General features: G+C 44.1%; 3 protein-coding genes across 4 annotated transcripts in view; 2 read left to right on the forward strand and 1 right to left on the reverse strand.

Annotated features, from left to right (window-relative positions):
• The first annotated feature begins 569 nt into the window (after positions 1-569).
• Positions 570-4,583, forward strand: LOC119745152. The gene is made up of 3 exons (XM_038221376.1): positions 570-1,591; positions 1,747-2,872; positions 3,948-4,583. The coding sequence occupies exons 1-3, from the start codon at positions 570-572 to the stop codon at positions 4,581-4,583; spliced, it is 2,784 nt and encodes a 927-aa protein (XP_038077304.1).
• Positions 4,584-5,196: 613 nt separating this feature from the next.
• LOC119744421 (C2 calcium-dependent domain-containing protein 4C-like) lies at positions 5,197-8,917 on the forward strand. Its single transcript, XM_038220346.1, has 3 exons — positions 5,197-6,770; positions 7,131-7,236; positions 7,847-8,917. Exons 1-3 carry the CDS (start codon positions 5,469-5,471, stop codon positions 8,182-8,184), a joined length of 1,746 nt encoding a protein of 581 aa, XP_038076274.1. The 5' UTR covers positions 5,197-5,468; the 3' UTR covers positions 8,185-8,917.
• Positions 8,918-14,739: 5,822 nt separating this feature from the next.
• LOC119746531 (dmX-like protein 2) overlaps positions 14,740-18,950 on the reverse strand; it is a 74,358-nt gene continuing 70,147 nt past the window's right edge. For both annotated transcript variants that reach the window (XM_038223513.1, XM_038223512.1), the window contains 4 exons: positions 17,987-18,067; positions 17,173-17,317; positions 15,823-16,040; positions 14,740-15,481 (listed from right to left, as the gene is read on the reverse strand). In XM_038223513.1, the coding sequence (XP_038079441.1) occupies positions 15,293-15,481; positions 15,823-16,040; positions 17,173-17,317; positions 17,987-18,067 (633 nt within the window). In that variant the 3' untranslated portion in view covers positions 14,740-15,292. The remainder of the gene's footprint in view (positions 15,482-15,822; positions 16,041-17,172; positions 17,318-17,986; positions 18,068-18,950) is intronic.

Below are 18,950 nucleotides of genomic sequence, written 5' to 3' on the forward strand. Positions count from 1 at the left end.
TTGTGCTTACAAAAACTTCGAAAAACAAAACGTATGGCCTCGGTGATCTTGTAGCGTTTTCTTCCATATAATTATAGCTTAATCTGTGAACTTTTAACCCCTCGTACACTGCCCCAGCAACAGTCCAGTGGTGGGTAAAAGTTATGACCCTACGGTATCAATCTCCCTAATTGATTGATTACTATTACTGAGCCAAGCCTCACTTTTATTACTTTGTCCCTCTTACCACATTTTATCACCTAGCCACAAAGTCCATTAGTACATTCCTTCAGTCTCTAGTTTTTATTGCTTTTAAATTGGATAGTCAGCCCCACCTTACTTATTAGATTCTTCACTCACTCTCCTTTATTACTTTCTTCGCTAACACTTCTTTCAACCATCAAACGAGACACATGTCTCCAAATCCTCTCTTGTAAATACGGTAGTCTAGTTGTTCGATTGTTAGAATAAAGTTGCTGTACGACCAACAGCGTGTGTATTCCATTATTCCATCAACCAAAACCCCCAAACTGGTGACCCAGACGTGATCTATACAACAAAACAGTGGAATTTTGGAATCAACTGCAGCGATGCCTACTACTCCTGCTACAACTAGTACCGGCGCAACAGCACAGCCACCCGTAACCGCTACCATCAGCCTCAAACTCCCACCATACTGGCCATCTGACCCAACAATATGGTTCACCCAAGTGGAGGCACAATTCACCACTCGAGGCATAACCTCCGAACACACCAGATATGCTTATGTGGTGGCGTCCCTGCAGCCAACTATAGCGCAGGAGGTGAGGGATATTTTAATAACTCCACCCTCAGAGGCTCCATACACAACGCTGAAAAAGGAGCTTATCAAGCGCACATCTATATCTGAACAAAAACGCTTGCATCAACTCTTGACAACAGAGGAGTTGGGGGATCGAAAGCCCTCCCAACTGCTCCGCAGGATGCAACAGCTGTTGGGGGAGCGAACATTGGAGCCATCAATAATGAAACAACTTTTTCTCCAGCGGCTTCCAACCAATGCTCGGCTAATTCTTGCTTCCACCTCAGAAGAGGTCGACATCGACCAATTGGCAAAGTTAGCAGATAAAATCATGGAAGTCTCCCCTACCCAGGCACCCGTCTCTGCACACATCACTACCATTGAATCTCCGCCACCAACCGAAATTCAACAACTGCGGGCCGAAGTAGCGAATTTGGCATCAATGATATCCACCCTCACCAGCTGTCCACGTGAACGCAGTCGCAGCCGCAGTCAACCGCGTCGCCAACGCACTGATGACCGTAGATCAGCAGCCACGGCCACGCACGACGCAGAGTGTTGGTACCACCAGAAATTTGGAGCTATGGCCCACAAATGTACGCAGCCATGTTCTTATAAAGGCCGATCACCAGGAAAACGACCAAGCCGGCAAGTAGGGGCGACATGCTTTGTCGGCCGTTCCCCATCTCACCGCCTATTTTATGTCACAGATCGAGTAACGAAGCAACAATTCCTGGTGGACACAGGAGCAGAGGTGAGTGTCATCCCTCCTTCATCTCACGACCGCGCCCACCGCTGTCATGGACATGACCTTCAAGCAGCTAACGCAACGTAAATCGCTACTTATGGTGAAAGGTCATTGACACTTGACATTGGGATTCGGCGGCCATGCCGATGGGTGTTCATCGTCGCGACGTTCAACATGCAATCATAGGCGCAGATTTCCTTCGTTATTTCAACTTTCTTGTTGACATTCGCAACTGCAGGCTAGTTGATGCTACGACCAGCTTAAGCATCGATGGAAAAGCATCAACATCGCCATCACTCAGCCCCATCTTCAAACCGCCCACCCCATCTCGATTCGCGGACATTTTGAAGGATTTCCCCAGCATAACGCGTCTCACCTATAGTGACACTCCAATCAAACACAACGTTGAGCACCATATCATCACGACTGGCCCCCCTACAGCCGCACGCCCACGCCGTCTTGCACCTGACCGTTTGAAAGTCGCCAAAGACGAGTTCCAACACATGATGGACTTAGGTATCGTACGCCCTTCGGCCAGTAACTGGTCCTCACCTCTTCATATGGTCCCCAAAAAGCAACCTGGGGATTGGCGTCCATGCGGTGACTATCGGGCTCTCAACAAATCCACAGTGCCCGATCGTTATCCAGTGCCACATATCCAAGACTTTACATCATCACTACATGGCACTGTGATATTTTCCAAGATCGACCTCATCCGCGCATACCATCAGATTCCCATGGCACCAGACGATATTGCTAAAACCGCTATCACGACTCCGTTTGGGCTCTTCGAATTTACCCGTATGCCATTTGGTTTGCGCAACGCCGCCCAAACGTTCCAACGCTTCATTGATGAAGTAACAAGGGGTTTGGACTTTTGTTATGCCTACATCGATGACCTCTTAGTTGCCAGTACTGATGCCGATCAACATGAAACGCATCTTCGCCTTCTGTTTGACCGCCTCCAACAATACGGCGTGATCATCAACCCCGCGAAATGTCTGTTTGGCACAGAGTCACTGGAATTCCTTGGACATCACGTTGACCGTCACGGAGTGCAACCACTTGCTGGAAAGGTCAGTGCTATCCGTGATTTTCCCCAACCAACAACTCTCACCAAACTCAGGGAATTTCTCGGTCTCGTCAACTTCTACCGCCGTTTCATTCCCCAGTGTTCCCAGGTCCTCCAACCACTCACCGATCTACTTTCTAATGCCGGAAAGAAGTCGGCACCACTCCCTTGGAATGACTCTGCCACCGCTTCATTTCACGCTATCAAAGTTGCCCTCGCTAACGCCACTCTCCTTGCACATCCAAAGCCAGACGCGCCTCTGTGCGTCATGACGGACGCTTCGGATGTCGCAGTGGGAGCTGTTCTTCAACAACGAATTCACAATGCATGGCAACCACTCGCTTTCTTCTCAAAGAGACTTCAACCAGCAGAGACACGTTACAGCACATTTGGTCGCGAACTTTTGGCCATATACCTTGCCATCCGCCATTTTCGTCACTCACTCGAGGGTCGTCAATTTCATGTGCTAACGGACCACAAACCGCTCACATATGCCCACGGCACCACAACGGACAGACACTCCCCTCGCGAAATTCGCCACCTCGATTTTGTTTCCCAGTTTACCTGTGATATCAGACATGTTAAAGGTGGAGATAACCCTGCCGCAGATGCCCTATCTCGTGTCGAACTAAATGCTCTTCGCACGGATCATACTGCACTCATCGATTTCCACAAAATGGCGGAATTGCAGAACACCAGCGAGGAACTTCAACGCTTGCGCACATCGTCATCCTCGCTCACGTTCAAACAAGTTCCCCTACCATCATGTGACATTACATTAACTTGTGACATTTCTACTGGAAACGCACGTCCATTTGTTCCAGTGGAGATGCGTCGTGCAGTGTTTGACGCTCTTCACTCCCTATCTCACCCTGGAATTCGCGCTACGCAACGCCTCATCACGGACCGCTACGTTTGGCCATGTGTTAACCGTGATGTGCGACAATGGGCAAAATCGTGCATACAGTGTCAGCGCTCAAAGGTCCATCGCCATACCTTTGCACCCCTGTCTGAGTTTTCTACTCCAGATGCCCGATTTTCGCATGTTCACATTGATCTTGTTGGACCATTACCCACATCAAATGGATGTGTATACATGTTGACCTGTATTGACCGTTTCACGCGTTGGCCAGAAGCCATCCCTCTACCTGACATCACAGCTGAAACAGTCGCTCGTGCTTTTGTAATTAACGCGATGGGTTGCCTCATTTGGTGTTCCATCGGTTATCACCACTGATCGCGGTGCCCAGTTTGAATCCGCACTTTTTCGCGCACTCACAAATCTGCTTGGTACCACCCGCATACGTACCACAGCCTATCACCCAATCGCGAATGGACTAGTGGAACGTTTTCATCGCCAACTGAAGTCATCACTACGGGCACAACCAGACGCAAGCCTATGGACAGAGACTTTGCCGCTGAATCTCTTGGGAATCCGAACTGCGGTCAAGTCCGATTTCGGTCACTGTGTTGCCGAACGCGTCTATGGCACCACACTTCGCCTGCCTGGCGAGTTCTTTGACAACACCGCTGATGCCACTGCCTTAGAGCCTACGGACTATGTTCATCGCTTGAAACGCGCCATGCAGGATCTTCAGCCACCAACAACCCGCGCACAGCAGCGTCCCACAGTGCATGTTCCCGAGGAACTTCAGACATGCACTCATGTTTTCGTTCGTCGTGACGCAGTGCGCAAACCTCTACAACCGCCTTACGACGGACCTTTCAAAGTACTCAGTCGTTCAGCTAAACATTTCGTCATTGAACTGAACAATCGTCAGGACACAGTTAGCATAGATCGCCTTAAATCTGCCCATTTGGATATAGGTCATGCTACGAATTCCGCTCTTCCCAAACCCAACCACTCTATCCCAATAGTTCAAACCAATCCTGTAAATACCGAGCAGAATATCACAACCTCAGACATTCCACCTCCTCGTACAACCCGCTCAGGCCGCACAGTTCATTGGCCCAAACGCTATGTCACATTCGTTCGTTCTTAAGTGTTTTATCAATTTTTGTTACTTCTCACTCACTGGAAGGGGGCTCCTGTAGCGTTTTCTTCCATATAATTATAGCTTAATTTGTGAACTTTTAACCCCTCGTACACTGCCCCACCAACAGTCCAGTGGTGGGTAAAAGTTCTGACCCTACGGTATCAATCTCCCTAATTGATTGATTACTATTACTGAGCCAAGCCCCACTTTTATTACTTTGTCCCTCTTACCACATTTTATCACCTAGCCACAAAGTTCATTAGTACATTCCTTCAGTCTCTAGTTTTTATTGCTTTTAAATTGGATAGTCAGCCCCACCTTACTTATTAGATTCTTCACTCACTCTCCTTTACTACTTTCTTCGCTAACTCTTCTTTCAACCATCAAACGAGACACATGTCTCCAAATCCTCTCTTGTAAATACGGTAGTCTAGTTGTTCGATTGTTAGAATAAAGTTGCTGTACGACCAACAGCGTGTGTATTCCATTATTCCATCAACCAAAAACCCCAAAATCTTTCCCAACAAACCGGTACAAACTGGATGCAATGAAGTATTGAAGCCCTTCTTGATGTTAATGAAAGTCTTCTCTCATTAGACTAACCATGAGTTAGGGTTTCTCCAATGCGCACTAAACACGATCAGCTCTAAAGCACGCGAAAGCGAAAGTGAAGCGAAATTCGTGACGTCAACAAAACATTCGAAACGCGTCCACCACTGTTGACGACATGAATTTCGCTGCGCACAAGCTTTTGCGTGAAGTATGAACCGCGCTTAACGAGCATATAAAAGAGTTTGTATAACCTTGCTACGCAAATTCGCTCCGTGAAGATCGGACGAAAGACATCATAAGTTGTCGAGATCCGACAGAAATATTGTGCCGCCATAAACGATGGAAAGCGGGAACGGAAAATGTCGGATCCTGCCAAAAAGGCCCTTGCTCACCCCAGAGACAGTGCCCAAGTTTGTGATTCCCGGGAGCACCGTGAGCCCGAAAACTCAGGTGGACAGCCCCCCTCCGTTCAAACATTGCACCGCCTATGGCAGGCGTTCTCCCTCAGAGTCACCGTTAACGAACGACCCGCCAACCTCTCCCCTCGCGTCGTCACTCCGGGTCCGTCTCGATAACTACCGCCAGCTAGGCCGACAATCTTCAGCGCTCCTATTGAAGAGGCCCAATTCGATTGAAGAGCATTCAGACAGCGATCCTGGCTACAAGCTGGCCATGTCCCTTCGCCATATGCCCAAGACAGCATCGGCATACGGTTTCGTAAGTCTCTCCGGCAACCCGAGGACTACCAGGAAAGAGTCGCTGTTTTTCCCGCGCGGGTCGAAGGTTGCCAGCTCTCGTCTCCGCTCAAGAAACTCCGCGGGTTTGCTCTGTTCGGAAATATCCGATACGTCCGCGGATAGTTCATCGCCGATACCGCCACAAATCAAGAGTAGAAGGTTCTCCCGATGTAGAGATCCAGTTGAACTATCGAACGACGAATCAGAAGACGATAATCTGGTAACCAGCGAGAGGAAAAGACGCTGGGCGAAGGCATCTAAAAAGAGAAGGAATGGGATAAGGCTACCTAGCCAGACCGGTCGACAAGAACAAGATGTGTATGACTCATCAGATGCAGACCATAGCGCACTTGAGGACAGCCCAGATTTAAGAAAAAATCGGAGATCGAAACAACTAACACTGCGCGAAACAGAGGCCATAAAAGAGACTAATCGGGCTTTCGCGTTACAGCAGTTACACTTGAGATGTGCCCGGCAACGGCAAACCGTCAGCGACCTGGGCGGATTGGAGGTAGCGCTACGGTACGACGTGCCATCCAAGCGGCTGTGGGTCCTGCTTATTCGCGGTGAGAATCTCGACCAGGGGAATGGGCTTTCCCCGAAGCAAGTCTGCTCCTTCGTCAAACTGCAGATTCGATCCGAGCAGAGCAACAAGTGCCAGACTCAGACCTCCGCGACCGTGAGGAACACCTGCGATCCTTTTTACGACGAGGAGTTTGCCTTTGAGAACTTTGGTCGCGGAAACATCAAGAGCGCCCGTTTGCGCCTGAAGGTATGCCGGGAGCGACGGGGCATGCCATCGGCCAGTGTCGGTGAGATCTGGCTGGACCTCTTGCAACTTGAACAAAACGGATTCATGCACTGCCAAGAAGATTTGAAGCCAAAACATCTCTTTAAACGTAAGGTAAGTCAAAGCAGACGTACGTGCAGACTGAATAAACTGTAGGCCGGCAAGCTTAATGAAAGAACACAGACAAAATACGTGGACATATACATCCAATTTATTATTATAATAATATAAGCTACATCAAAAGACATTTTGCACCTAATGACTATAACAGACACATCGACGGTGAAGAAAAGAATTGTTTGAAACTCCGATCCGTTGTGTACAAAATTAGCAACAGAAGGGTGAAGATTATAAAATTATAAAAGCAATCCTACTAAACAAAATCAAACAAATCCACTGTCACTGTGTCCAAATGAAAACAAAAGAAATGAAATTACGAGAGAAGCTTCTGTTTTTGTTTTTCTTTTGCAACAGGATCCGAAGAAGTTACATATTGCGCTCAGTTACCGCCCCAATACACGATGTCTGACTGCGGTGGTCGTCAAAACACAAAATGTCCATTCACTTAGCTTTGTAAAAGGTGAGTGTCTAAACAGGAGGTAAATTTTCTCGTGGTAAATCCAACGTCCAAACGATATAATTTGCCCTTACTAGTTATAAAAGAAATCGGCAACTACTTATTAAATAACAAGGAGCTATTTCTTTCTAAGAAAAGTTGAGCAAGGACTATTGTATTTTGTTCCTAGCTGACTGTTGGGAGTTTCTTTACAGCAGAGGTATAACCATCCGGGCATGCTATCATTAAAATTACGGAGCCGAAAGCAGTTAAGAAAATCCGTCATGGGCAGTAGCTTTTCACAAAAGCTGGTACATGTACAATGGTTTCGGCATTGGAGGGGGCCTCGTGAGTGTACAGTGATCACGTCCTGGACTCGTCTATCATTGCATCATTAGTTCTTCATTGAACATGATCTAACATGAGTCCTGGATGTTTTCAGTTAAGGTCATGTACAGCACGTGTGTCTGTACAGCACCGTTCAGGTGTGCTTGATTGGGTACCGAGCCGGAGGCAAGCGTCCCTTGTGCCCGTCTGTTTTGTAGCCCTTAACCTAAGTGACTCTCAGCCTCGAAATTTGTACACACTGTAGCCTATACAATATCTTGATCAACGCTATATTGTTACCACACAGGTTACCGTGTGGAGGTAGAACTTACCCAAGTAAGCCCCGACGGAAGCAGCCTGGTCACCGAAACTGCGCAGACCCGGCTACGCCACGGGTTCTCCACGTCGCCCGTCTTCAAGGAGGCCTTCTCCTTCTGCCTTAACGAGACTCGGAACATCCGCGACGGCTTGACCTTAGTCTGCCGGGTCATCCAGACGGAAACGTGTGGGAGGAGGTGCTCCCCCATCGGCCTGGTCCGCTTCGGAGTCGGCTCCACGCAGAAGAGCGAGATGGACCAGTGGCAGACCCTTTTGCGTCGACTCGGTCGCCAAACCACACAGTGGCACGCGCTTGTGCCTGCCTGAGCAGCCATTTAACGGCCAACTGCATCACTGGCAAACGGTTATTTTTTATTGACTTTAAGACCGATTCGTACTCGGCGAAAAAGCGAACGCGAAACGCGAATTTGTGACGTCACGTCAAAATTCCCGCTGCCAATTCTCAAAAGTTGAACACATTTCAACTCCGGCAAATTTCGCAGCGAATTGCTTCGTGACGTCACTCGCATCGCAATTCGCATGAAGTATGAATTACCAGTCATTCCATCATCGATTCTGACTTCGAATATGGGATTGAGAACCAGTGTAGTTCAGTACTGGTACGCTTTGTATGTAATGGTTTGGTTTGATTGGGCTGTGATACTGCTGGGCTCCTTTTCGATTTTATGTTCAGTATTTTGGATTCATGAGCACAGGTGGCCTATTGCTTAAATAATTTCTAGTGGGTTCGTGTTCTCATGTTTAGGTTGAGATTTGTAAATGTATTTTAAGAAAATGTTTACCTCCTCGATCCAAGACTCGGGATGTCTTAGGTTTATAGCCTGTTTGTTGTGTCTAGTGTTTATTCTAATGTCTCTCCTGTTTATATTATTATTATTATTATTATATGTATACATTAAAATGCACAAAACGTTATTTCGATCACAGCTTAGGTCATGAGCGCACCTGATAATTGTGTTGATGAAACATGGTTTAAGGAAGATAAAGTTGTTTTAGACTTTGAAGGGAGTTGTGGGCCGATTATTTATGGCCAAATAAATCATTCGATATCAATAAATGTGGCCTTTGTGTTCGTGACATCGATCGTTATTTTACTTTGTCGCGTGTCGATGGCCATAATAACAGCAGATTTATACCCCCCCCCCCTTAAAAAAAGTTCCCGTGTTCAGTTGAAGGACAGGTATATAGCCAGAGCTGATTCTGCTCAGTACCGCCATGGAATCAGTAGCGATAATGACGGTCTTCGGATACAATTCCAACTGTGTGAGCCGCAGCAGAGCCTGTTGGATGGCTTCAAACACCATTCGAGTCGTGTGCTGCTTGTGTAGATGGTATGCCATGGCAGCCACAGCCCTCGGAACTGTCGAGCCCTAAGGCTTGAGACGACGTTAGAATCATATCCCCATCCAGCACGATAGCTCATGTCCGGGTCAAAGGATCCATCTGTGGCTACAACCACAGCTTCATTGCCACACAGCTCCCAGAAGATGTTACTGCATAGTGCTTGTGCAGCCCCCTCAGGCCAGTCTCTGCACTTTCTAAGTTGAACTTGACGATAACCTGTGGTTCCTCACTATGCTCTTCCTGTGACACCAAGGCTAGTGGTTGGGCAATGAAGTGCTCAGCCACAAAGTCGATGGTGGACGCAAAAGCTGCAGTCACCAATTTTTGCGAGACGCTGCTCTGGGGCCCCGTGTCTCACTCTCAGTTCACGGGGCAAAGTAGCTTTCACAGTGGTATTGTCGAACTCCTAATTCTTTTACTGTATATGCCATGGAGGGCATGCATAAGCTTGCTGTTCTGAAGCGCCTTGGACACAATGGCCACTTGCTCTAGAGTCTGGCGTCCAGCAACACTTGGGACAACGCTGCAATAGGGGTTGATCTGTTGCAATCGGTGATGATTCGAAGGGCGATGTTCTGTACGTAGTCTCTCTAACCTACCCACATGGTTCTGACTGATGCGGACCACTGGAAGGGCATAGTCAATGATTGGTAGGACGAGGCTTTTAAAGTAGAGCATAACCAGCTGTCGCTCATCAGCTTTCCTACCAGATGCAGCTCTAAAAGCATTAATACCCTTGGCACAGCTAAAACTCTTGTTGACATGCTCAGTGAAGTTGAGCTGGCGGTCGAAAAATACTCCGAGATGTCTGAGAAACGCAACCATGACTGTTACATTTGCAGGTAAGGAAAGCCGTTGCACATGAGACTGAGTCTTGATGTATTCACTTTGGTTTAATACAATAAAAAGTACACGTCCTTTGTTAGTAATTATTATAGCAAAAGGAACGACACATTATTCTTTCCATATTCATAAATTTATAGATTCCTGCCTATTGTATTTGGCATAATACCAACGATTGTTGCGCAAAATATTACAGTACATCTCAGTGAGATGTTTGCAACAACTCACTTATACACTTTTCATGCACTGTTCAACGTTTCATACATGACCGTTATAATTATACCATCCACCAAACAAAGGAAACAAATTGCTTGGTATTTTGTACACGAGTAATTTATACATGTAGGCCTACGTAGCGGGAATTGCAAGCCTATAGGCCCAATGGCAAAAATTTGCCTATACAGTTGAACCACGATTATTATTTGAATAAACACTATTTATCTGGAGTAACTGGGTACATCATGCAGCGACCAAACTGTGCAGGAATACTGTGGTTGAATGGCACCCGTTAATCCATTGCACCATTTGCGCCACTTGATCAGTTCGTTACGGTGAAGATAATACAAACAGACCTGCCACCAGAGTTTCGGAGCAATACTGCTCAAAAGGTTTTCATAACATAATTAGCATCTTTTACTGGGCACAAAGGGTATATAAAAGGTACACCAAAAAGGTACACATCGATTTACCTACAATGTTGTCATACCAACCCTTAATTTCTGGTAAGTCACCATCATAAAGTAGGCTGCCATTTTATGCATGCCAGCTCACGTGCTCTGCATCTGCTTGTTGACAAATGAGGGCGCTTTAGATCAGTTTGATTTAATAGACTAGTTCCTATAGGGGTTCACCCCTGCAATAAAATTCCCATAGAAACTAGTGCTAAATGTCCATACTTCAAAATTCTTTTTAAAAATACTCGGAAATCCCACAGGTATTTAAGCTGCACAGACAAATGATGATCAACATGTCATCTTTCATTTTTTGGTGGGTTGACCATTGACTTTTCGAGATATTCTCACCCAAAGAAGACGACCCCCATTTTCCCCAAAGCGGAAATGAAGCCATCTTGAAAAACGAGGCCTCCCCAACATTGCACCATATAGCGCCACTTTCGAGCCCAATTGCATCCAAAATGCTCAGAATTGGAAGCCGTAAGTCCGGGCCAGAGGTTCATTGCCATATCTCTTCTATTCCCCAATTTTATGGCTCTCAGAACTCTCATATAGAATATTTTGAGAGTATAACTTTTATTCATGAGCTCGGCGGAAGGATTTAGACCTATTTGCCTGTGTGCACTCCTATAGTCTTTCCTTAACCCCCCCCCCCCCCCCCCAACGATGAGAACCCTGGCTACGCCGCTGGCAGGTATTGCGTTCGCATATATGGCCACCGCTGGATGACAATAAAGCATGCAACCACAAATAGAAATGGGCCTAAAATATTCACATTATACACTTTAGTTTAGAGATGAATTGGGGTATCACATAACAAGATCTATCTCACCAAAAAGGAGATATATTTGGCGGCATTTCTGTTAATAACATACATTCTTACAGAAGGCGTGTAGTTTCACTAAGCATATCATATTAAAATGGCGTACACACAGATACAAAGGGTACTTTTTGCGCGTGTAATAAAATAATTATATACTCATGAAATGCACTAAGGCGGAAGTGGTGTGGCCAATGTTGCAAGCGTGACGTCATTCTAACACGAAACGCGCCAACTGCACGAAACTCAGTTGATCAACACAAATTATGCATGGCAGCAATATTTGAAGTTACAGGTCCTGTTTTGAGAATTTTTTATTCAGAATAAATGAACTGAAAGTTCTAATTGCCACAACACTTGCACTGCCTGTGGATATTATTACTAGTACTAGCTTAATTATACATGTATATTTAAACAGTGTAACTTTCAGTCACAAAAATTGATACATTTTGTTTTCTTAAAGAGTTCTACAGTTACTCAAATGTATAGGACATCAAGAGTTTCAACGACCAGGCAATTGCTACCCCACATATGATTATTGGTTTGCAAAGAATATTAGTTCAGCCTGCACTTCACAATGAAGTATTCAACACGGTATTAATATCTTGTATCGTAAAACTTGCAACCAAAACAATCATTATGAAAAGAAAACAAACTAGAGGGCTGTCCATGAACAGCAAGAAAAGGTCTAATTTTTGTCAACTGGCAACAACAATAATTTACTGGGTCTATTGTTTTTCAGTCCTTTGGCGGATTTTTTGTTGACAAAATGATAGTATTATTTTTCTGCTGTGATATTTCAAGTTTGGCAATCTACAAGTTAACCTTTGACCCCTACAACGACTCATAATTAACCACAACTCTAACATTAAAATTATACACAATGGTACCATTAAGTTATTAAACCAAGTTTCCCTTGTCTTGTCTGCTATGTACATGTATATTGCAGTGCTCATTAATATTCATACCTCTCATATATACATACATTTATATTCATGTACACCACCACGTGATTGGTTAGTGTGTATGGTCATAATTAACTGTACATTATCAACATATATTAACTGCTTACAGGAATGTTTGTATTTATTCTGCAAAATTAAAAAAAAAAGGTCCAATTAGGCTACTCTCCAAACTTGGAACACTCAACATGATGTTCTGCTGGGAATGCTGCTAAAATGGGAAACCCCAGCTGGGCCCAATTACGTGGCCCTAACAACCACAGAATTTGGTGCGTGGGATCATCATTCTATGCTAACAGCTCTAGCACAGGAATGCTGTGCTGGATGAATGTACACAGTTAAAAAAATAAATAATAACCAATGGAACATGCTAACCGTAAGCACAGAATTTCTGTTGAAGTTTGCAGGGATTTCTTACTAATCGTAAAAAAAAGCCATGGAATTGGGCCCTGTTTTCAACGAACAGACTTGCAAAACTCTCTATTCCCATGCAGCAAGTTTTGCAAAAGCACTGCCTGTGCTACTTGTACCTCTAGAACAACCAACTTCAGCCGGGAACATTCCATCTTCAAAGTGGAGCATTCCACATTTTTCTGTTTCTTTAAGCTCTCTAAATTGCTTCACACAAACTTCCCGGCAACAAAACTAGTTAATGCTGATGCAGTGTTAAATATTTAAAAATACGCTGCGTGAAAGGAAATGAAACAGTAACACGATGATATTCTCTAGTCTCGGAAGCAGCAAGTTCAAACTGTGACGGCAGCGCGGTTATACATTTTTCATTTCTTTGTTGATCCCTTGTTTTGAAATAATCTCACATATTCATTCCTGTTTCCTTTACACAAGCTTTACAACAAGGAACAGGGAGGGTCATAGGGACTGAACTTTACAACATATATTTCCCCTTATGATGGAAAGAAAAGATAAAATAAATTAGAAAAAAAAAATAATTAGTTTGACCCGATATAGCTTGACAATTGTACACACTTCACATATATGTTATTGCTCATTTGGCAGATGAAATATACACAAGAAGATTAATATAATAGAAACCTTAGTTTCTGATATTTCGGCTCATTTGTTATTTGTACACTTTGAAGCCACTCTACATATCCTAGACTGATTGTACACAGAGAAAGGAGAGTATCTAGGACCTATGTTGTCTTAAATGTGTGGCCACATCTTGTTATATTTAAACCTTGTTCAATACCGGCAGGTTTGTCACAATTTGTAAAATATACTTTCTGTTAACAGTGTGCAACACCACAGCAGGTCACATTGCACCTATCAGAATATCAGTTGCTGAATCACCAATATACTATGAAGCGGAAAAGGTGCGTGTGAGTTCACAATCTTGCTCGTGGGAAACTAGGCTACTATGGTTGATCGCCTGTATAGTGGGCGTTCCCCAACAAAGCGGGGACTCGCCCATAAAGCGGGTCACGCCCGTGAAGTGGGCAACTCACCCGCATGGGGTTCAATCCATAGCTATGGGTGGGAATTTTTGATGGGAAGCTTAATAACTTAAATATTCAACTGTGCTGCAAACCCATGGCATTAATGCTAACAAACTTGGGACACCCAAGCGTCCCGTCATTTCCTGCGGAAGGTGAAGGAATAAGAACTTACGAACGTTGGGATGGCGGATTGATGAACAGAAAAGAAGACTTTAATAGGAAGGTGTACACTGACGAAGGAAGAGTTCTCAATGTCAAACCGACGCTCATTAATTACTTCCGTTGCACGTATAGCAGGTGCTCACGTTTTCCTGCATGATGTGTGTAGTGCCCTTCACGCGAGACAAATGACAAGCTTCTTTTGAGAAGAAGTTGTATTCAAGTCTCTGTAAGTCCTGGCAAGTCAATCTCAGGTCATCCAGTCCAATGTCTAGTCACAAGTTACTCAAATGAGCTGTGTGACTAAGACTTTTGTCATTTTGCTGTCCCCTGTCAATTATAAGCAGACTTGTGATTTGACTTGACTTGTGACTTGACTCTGGTAAAATGCCAACGACTCTACTTTCTTAATTCCATTTTACACTCTTAACCACATGCCCCAACCCCATTATCTCAGACTGGGGGACGTGGATGGAATCCTATTTAGTGCTTTTCATTGCACATGTTATATCTGGAAATCTTGGTACACATTTTAAAGGTGAAAGTTCATTTACTGTGTTTATACCTCTGGTTCTTTTCAGAACCACTCTCTTATTTTGGTGTTTCCGCAAACCTTTCATTCACTTCATTAACTGTATTGTGAAGTCGATGGGGCCTAAAATTCTAGGAGTTACAGTTTTAGCCACAGATTGTGAAGATTGGTAAATGAACGAGAAGTAATGAAGCTTGAGTACTGCTTACCATGGAACAGAGAGTCACAACAAATGAGGAAATTCAAAACTTTACAAGAATTTCTCAGCTGATCGGAGGAAAAGTCACATGCATTTTGTACTTGATCATGTTGTCTTTTGAAAGGTTTTAAAAAGTGTACTTTGATCCAATAAATATGTGTCTGATACACACATTGGGTAAAGTGAGAATTTACTTTTTCCCAACAGTGCCAGTCGTTACATTATGCAAAAGCGAATTGTGAATTTCACAAAGTGAAACAAGGTAGTTACTGCCATGCGTCACTTGCTGTGACTAACAAATTCTCCACGCAGTCAAAATGTGCGTGAATTGGCCTTGAATTTATTAAGAGATTTGTGAATATTTGGTATCGTAGAAACATTGTATGCCAATTGGAAAGAGGAAACGGGACTGTTTTGCCCCCGCCTACAATATGCTGTCCCACTCTGGTAGCGCCCGCCACTTCATGGTTCCGTCTCCACCGCAGGAGTAAAGGTGACTGGAGGGCAGGATGGACAACTGCAGCACCCCGTTGCCGGACTGACGGAAGAAGTTCCCCCGCGGGTGCTGGCCAGGGTAGAAGTGGAGCAGGCTGTGAACGGACAGGCACCAAACCTGCAAACAAACAAAATTTCAAAACTATGCATTTCTAATATACATTTCAAATATACAGTCGAGTCTCGTTAATACAAACTCGTTCAGACCTAGCGAAATTGTTTGTTATATCAGGATTTTGTATTAAGAGGAATATCAGTCCCATTCATTGTGCACATACATGCACAGTCCGGACCAAGGCTTTATGTTTGTCATAACCAGAATTTGTATTAACGAGAGTCGACTGTACATCTGCTTAGTATTTCTTGTTTTCATTATATGAAACAGAAGGCTGACACTACAAAACAGACAACATAAACAGAACACAGCAAAGAAAAACAACAACAATATTAAAGACAAACCTTGATATCGCCCTCGGCCGACCCAGTCACAAAGTACTCCTCGGAGGGGTCGACTGTTAGGCACTTGATGCCTGTGTCGTGGGCCTGGAACGTGTGTCGTAGCTTGCGTTGTCGGATGTCATAGATGGAGACGTCACCCTTCTTGCTACCCGTGATGAGGATCTGCTGGCGTGGGCAGTAAGCCAGACAGGGGCAGCCCCCGTCATGACAGGTGAAATCTGGACATAAACAGAAAAAGATATGTTTGAGATGCTTTTTTTTTTGGGGGGGAGGGGGGGTTAAATGCACATACATGGGCGTTGCCTGGATTTTTTTTGGGGGGGGGGGGAGGATGGGCAAAGCACATTTTCCAAAAAAATCCTTGTACTTTCTCTAGCATATTCTCAATTGATCATTTTTTTCAAGGGTGGACTGGGGACCACCCATTGACACCCCTGCAGACATCCATTTTGTTAAATGTGTATTAAATTATTAGCAAATATGACTTCACACCTTATTTTTGGGGGGCTTTTTTTGGGAGGGGGGCAGTGCCCCCCCCCCCCCCCTCGCGATGCCCATAGGCATATAGGACCATTTAAATTTATCCCAAATTATTACCCAAACCTTACTTGGCTTGAAGACCATACTGGTACCAAACACCCCATAAAATTAGTTTGTCTGGCTTGCTGTCATTAAGAAGAAATCAAGACATGTATGTAGGTGATTTGAAACGACCAGTCCATTGACCAAATCATGTTTCATGAGCAAAAGGTTGTGCATGGTTTTTCACTGTATTCTGGAAAAGTGCAATATCCCCTGAGCTGAAACTTCAACAGGTTAGGTTTTGAACTGTCTTCTTTGGATTTTGAGTGGTGTTATTATTGGAAATGAACAAAATGCAAGGACTTGCTGATTACGGTTCATCAAAAACACAAACTTGACCAACCCCTTCAAATTGTTGGCTTTGTCCCCTTGGTAATTTTGTCGTAACATGTCACACAATGAATAAGAGATATAAACAGCAAAGAGTAGACGTCAGAAAAGTGCACCTTGAGAAGAAAAGTGCGTCTAACAAACAGAAAATATAAAGAAATAATGTACAAGTTGGAGTTTAAATTACAAATTCCAACACTTATACAAGAGAGAAGTTTCAAAATCAATAACATTGTGCATTGTAAATAATCCAAAAAGAATTGTTCAATAGATGAATTAAGTACACAACTGACATTCAAAAAATGAAATAAAAATGAATAAAAAGAAGGCAGCAAAGAGGGCAGCATAAAAAGAGGGCAGCATAAAAAGAGGGCAGCAAAGGGGAGGCGGAGCTACCAGATAAAAGGGGGAGGGGGGAGAAAAAGAAAAACAACCCACTGTGAATCATAGACTTGTTCATGGGCATCAGGGTGTCCCACAGGCAGATGTTCTTGTTTTCAGACGACAACCCCGCCGTGGCCAAGAAACTAGATGAACCCAGGAAATTGAAGTCCAACAATGCCTTGTTATGGCACTGCTTGCTCTGATTAACGAGAACAAAGAAAGAGAACAGAACAATTAGTGCACTCAAAGACACCTTTCTTGATGCCATACAACGGTCACGTTGGAGTCGTATCCAGGAATCATCCTTGTGTCATGAACATGATGTGCGTCATACACTTGTGCCCTTTTTAAAGAGGTCAATCCGATTTTTCCAATCAATTTTTGTGCGTCATTCCAATTAAGCTACAGATGTGGATGGCTTCAAGAAATCTGTATCGAGGTCACAACACGCTAAGTCATTCATCCTATCCATGACCCAAAAGGATCCATTTTTATGTACGCAAAAAAACCCCAAACAAATGATTGAAACAACTGAGGTCAGTTACTCCTATCTTTTTTCTTCACAACAGTTTGAAGAAATGGACTGTCATCCTGAATCTCTGGGCATTTTGTGGGGAAATTTCCTGAATCTACCAAAACCCTACATGCTGCACAAACCCACGTCGTTGGTGGCTTTTTTTGTAATTTTAACTCAGTTGTAACGGATGCACAATGTTTCTAGTCATGTGTTGCCCTGTGAAACAACAGCACACGCCTCAAAGATGGCTGCAAAGCAAGGGGTCTATCCCAGACAGTCAGTCATTAATCTACCAAAATCTTGCAGAAACCGGATATTGGGCTTTATTTTTGAGGGGATCAATGGACATACCCAGAAAGGTTTGGTGACAGTCGGCGAATTCATCCCAACTTGCCACAGGGAGAGTTTCCCGCTATCATCAGCGACACCAAACTGTGGAGAAAAAAAATCCAACAAAGCATGAAAATACACAGGGATGAGATTTCTCAGGATTTTACCTGATTTCAGGATTTGAATTCCTCATGTCACGATTTGTAAAGAATCCCTTTTCGATATCTGGAATTCCTGAGGTTTCACCCTTAAAGGGAATGTGCAACATTTGCTTTGCTGCAATTTTCAGAAATAAATGGATTTTGAGGATAAGAATGTTATGGGAAATATTGTTAATAACTTGTTTCACGTTTTGGGCTCGCAGATGCTGGAAAAACAAAGAAAACCAATCATGTTCTTGTAGTCCGGTTCCCTGACCCCACTCACGATGAAACGAAGCCATTTGTAGACTTTGGGGAATTGTAAGGTCAGAAAATCAGTCTGGCAGGCTTGTACCTTGTCACAGGTGTGTAATCAGTTGCAAAGAAAATGCGGAATTATTAAATATGAAAATGTAGGAGCAGTTTTTGAAAATAAGCCAGTTTTCTCCAACGCTGGTCGGCCAACCAGCGTTAGAAAAATACAATTTTTCTTGAAAATGTCAGCACACCAGGAGCCACGATTTTACAGGATGCTTTAGATTGTCATTCCCTAACAATCCAGAAAGGTATTTCATGATAATTTGATCATTTCGTTTTTTGATGTATGCAAATGTTGTATCTTCCCTTTAAAGTGTTTTGACTAATAAAAAAAGGGTATTGTGGTGCCTGCAGTCAAATACAAACATATACCATAGCAATAAGTGATAAAGTGTCTTGCCAAAGGACACACGCTACCCAACCCCAGGCTGGATTCGAACCCACAACCTGCAGAATTACCCACAAGCTCATGGTACTCCACAAATAACTATTGTGAACGCCTTGCTGGGGAACCAGTGGAGGGAATA

Source organism: Patiria miniata, unplaced genomic scaffold (assembly GCF_015706575.1).
Source record: "Patiria miniata isolate m_02_andy unplaced genomic scaffold, ASM1570657v1 HiC_scaffold_7, whole genome shotgun sequence".
Classification (NCBI taxonomy): Eukaryota; Metazoa; Echinodermata; class Asteroidea; order Valvatida; family Asterinidae; genus Patiria; species Patiria miniata.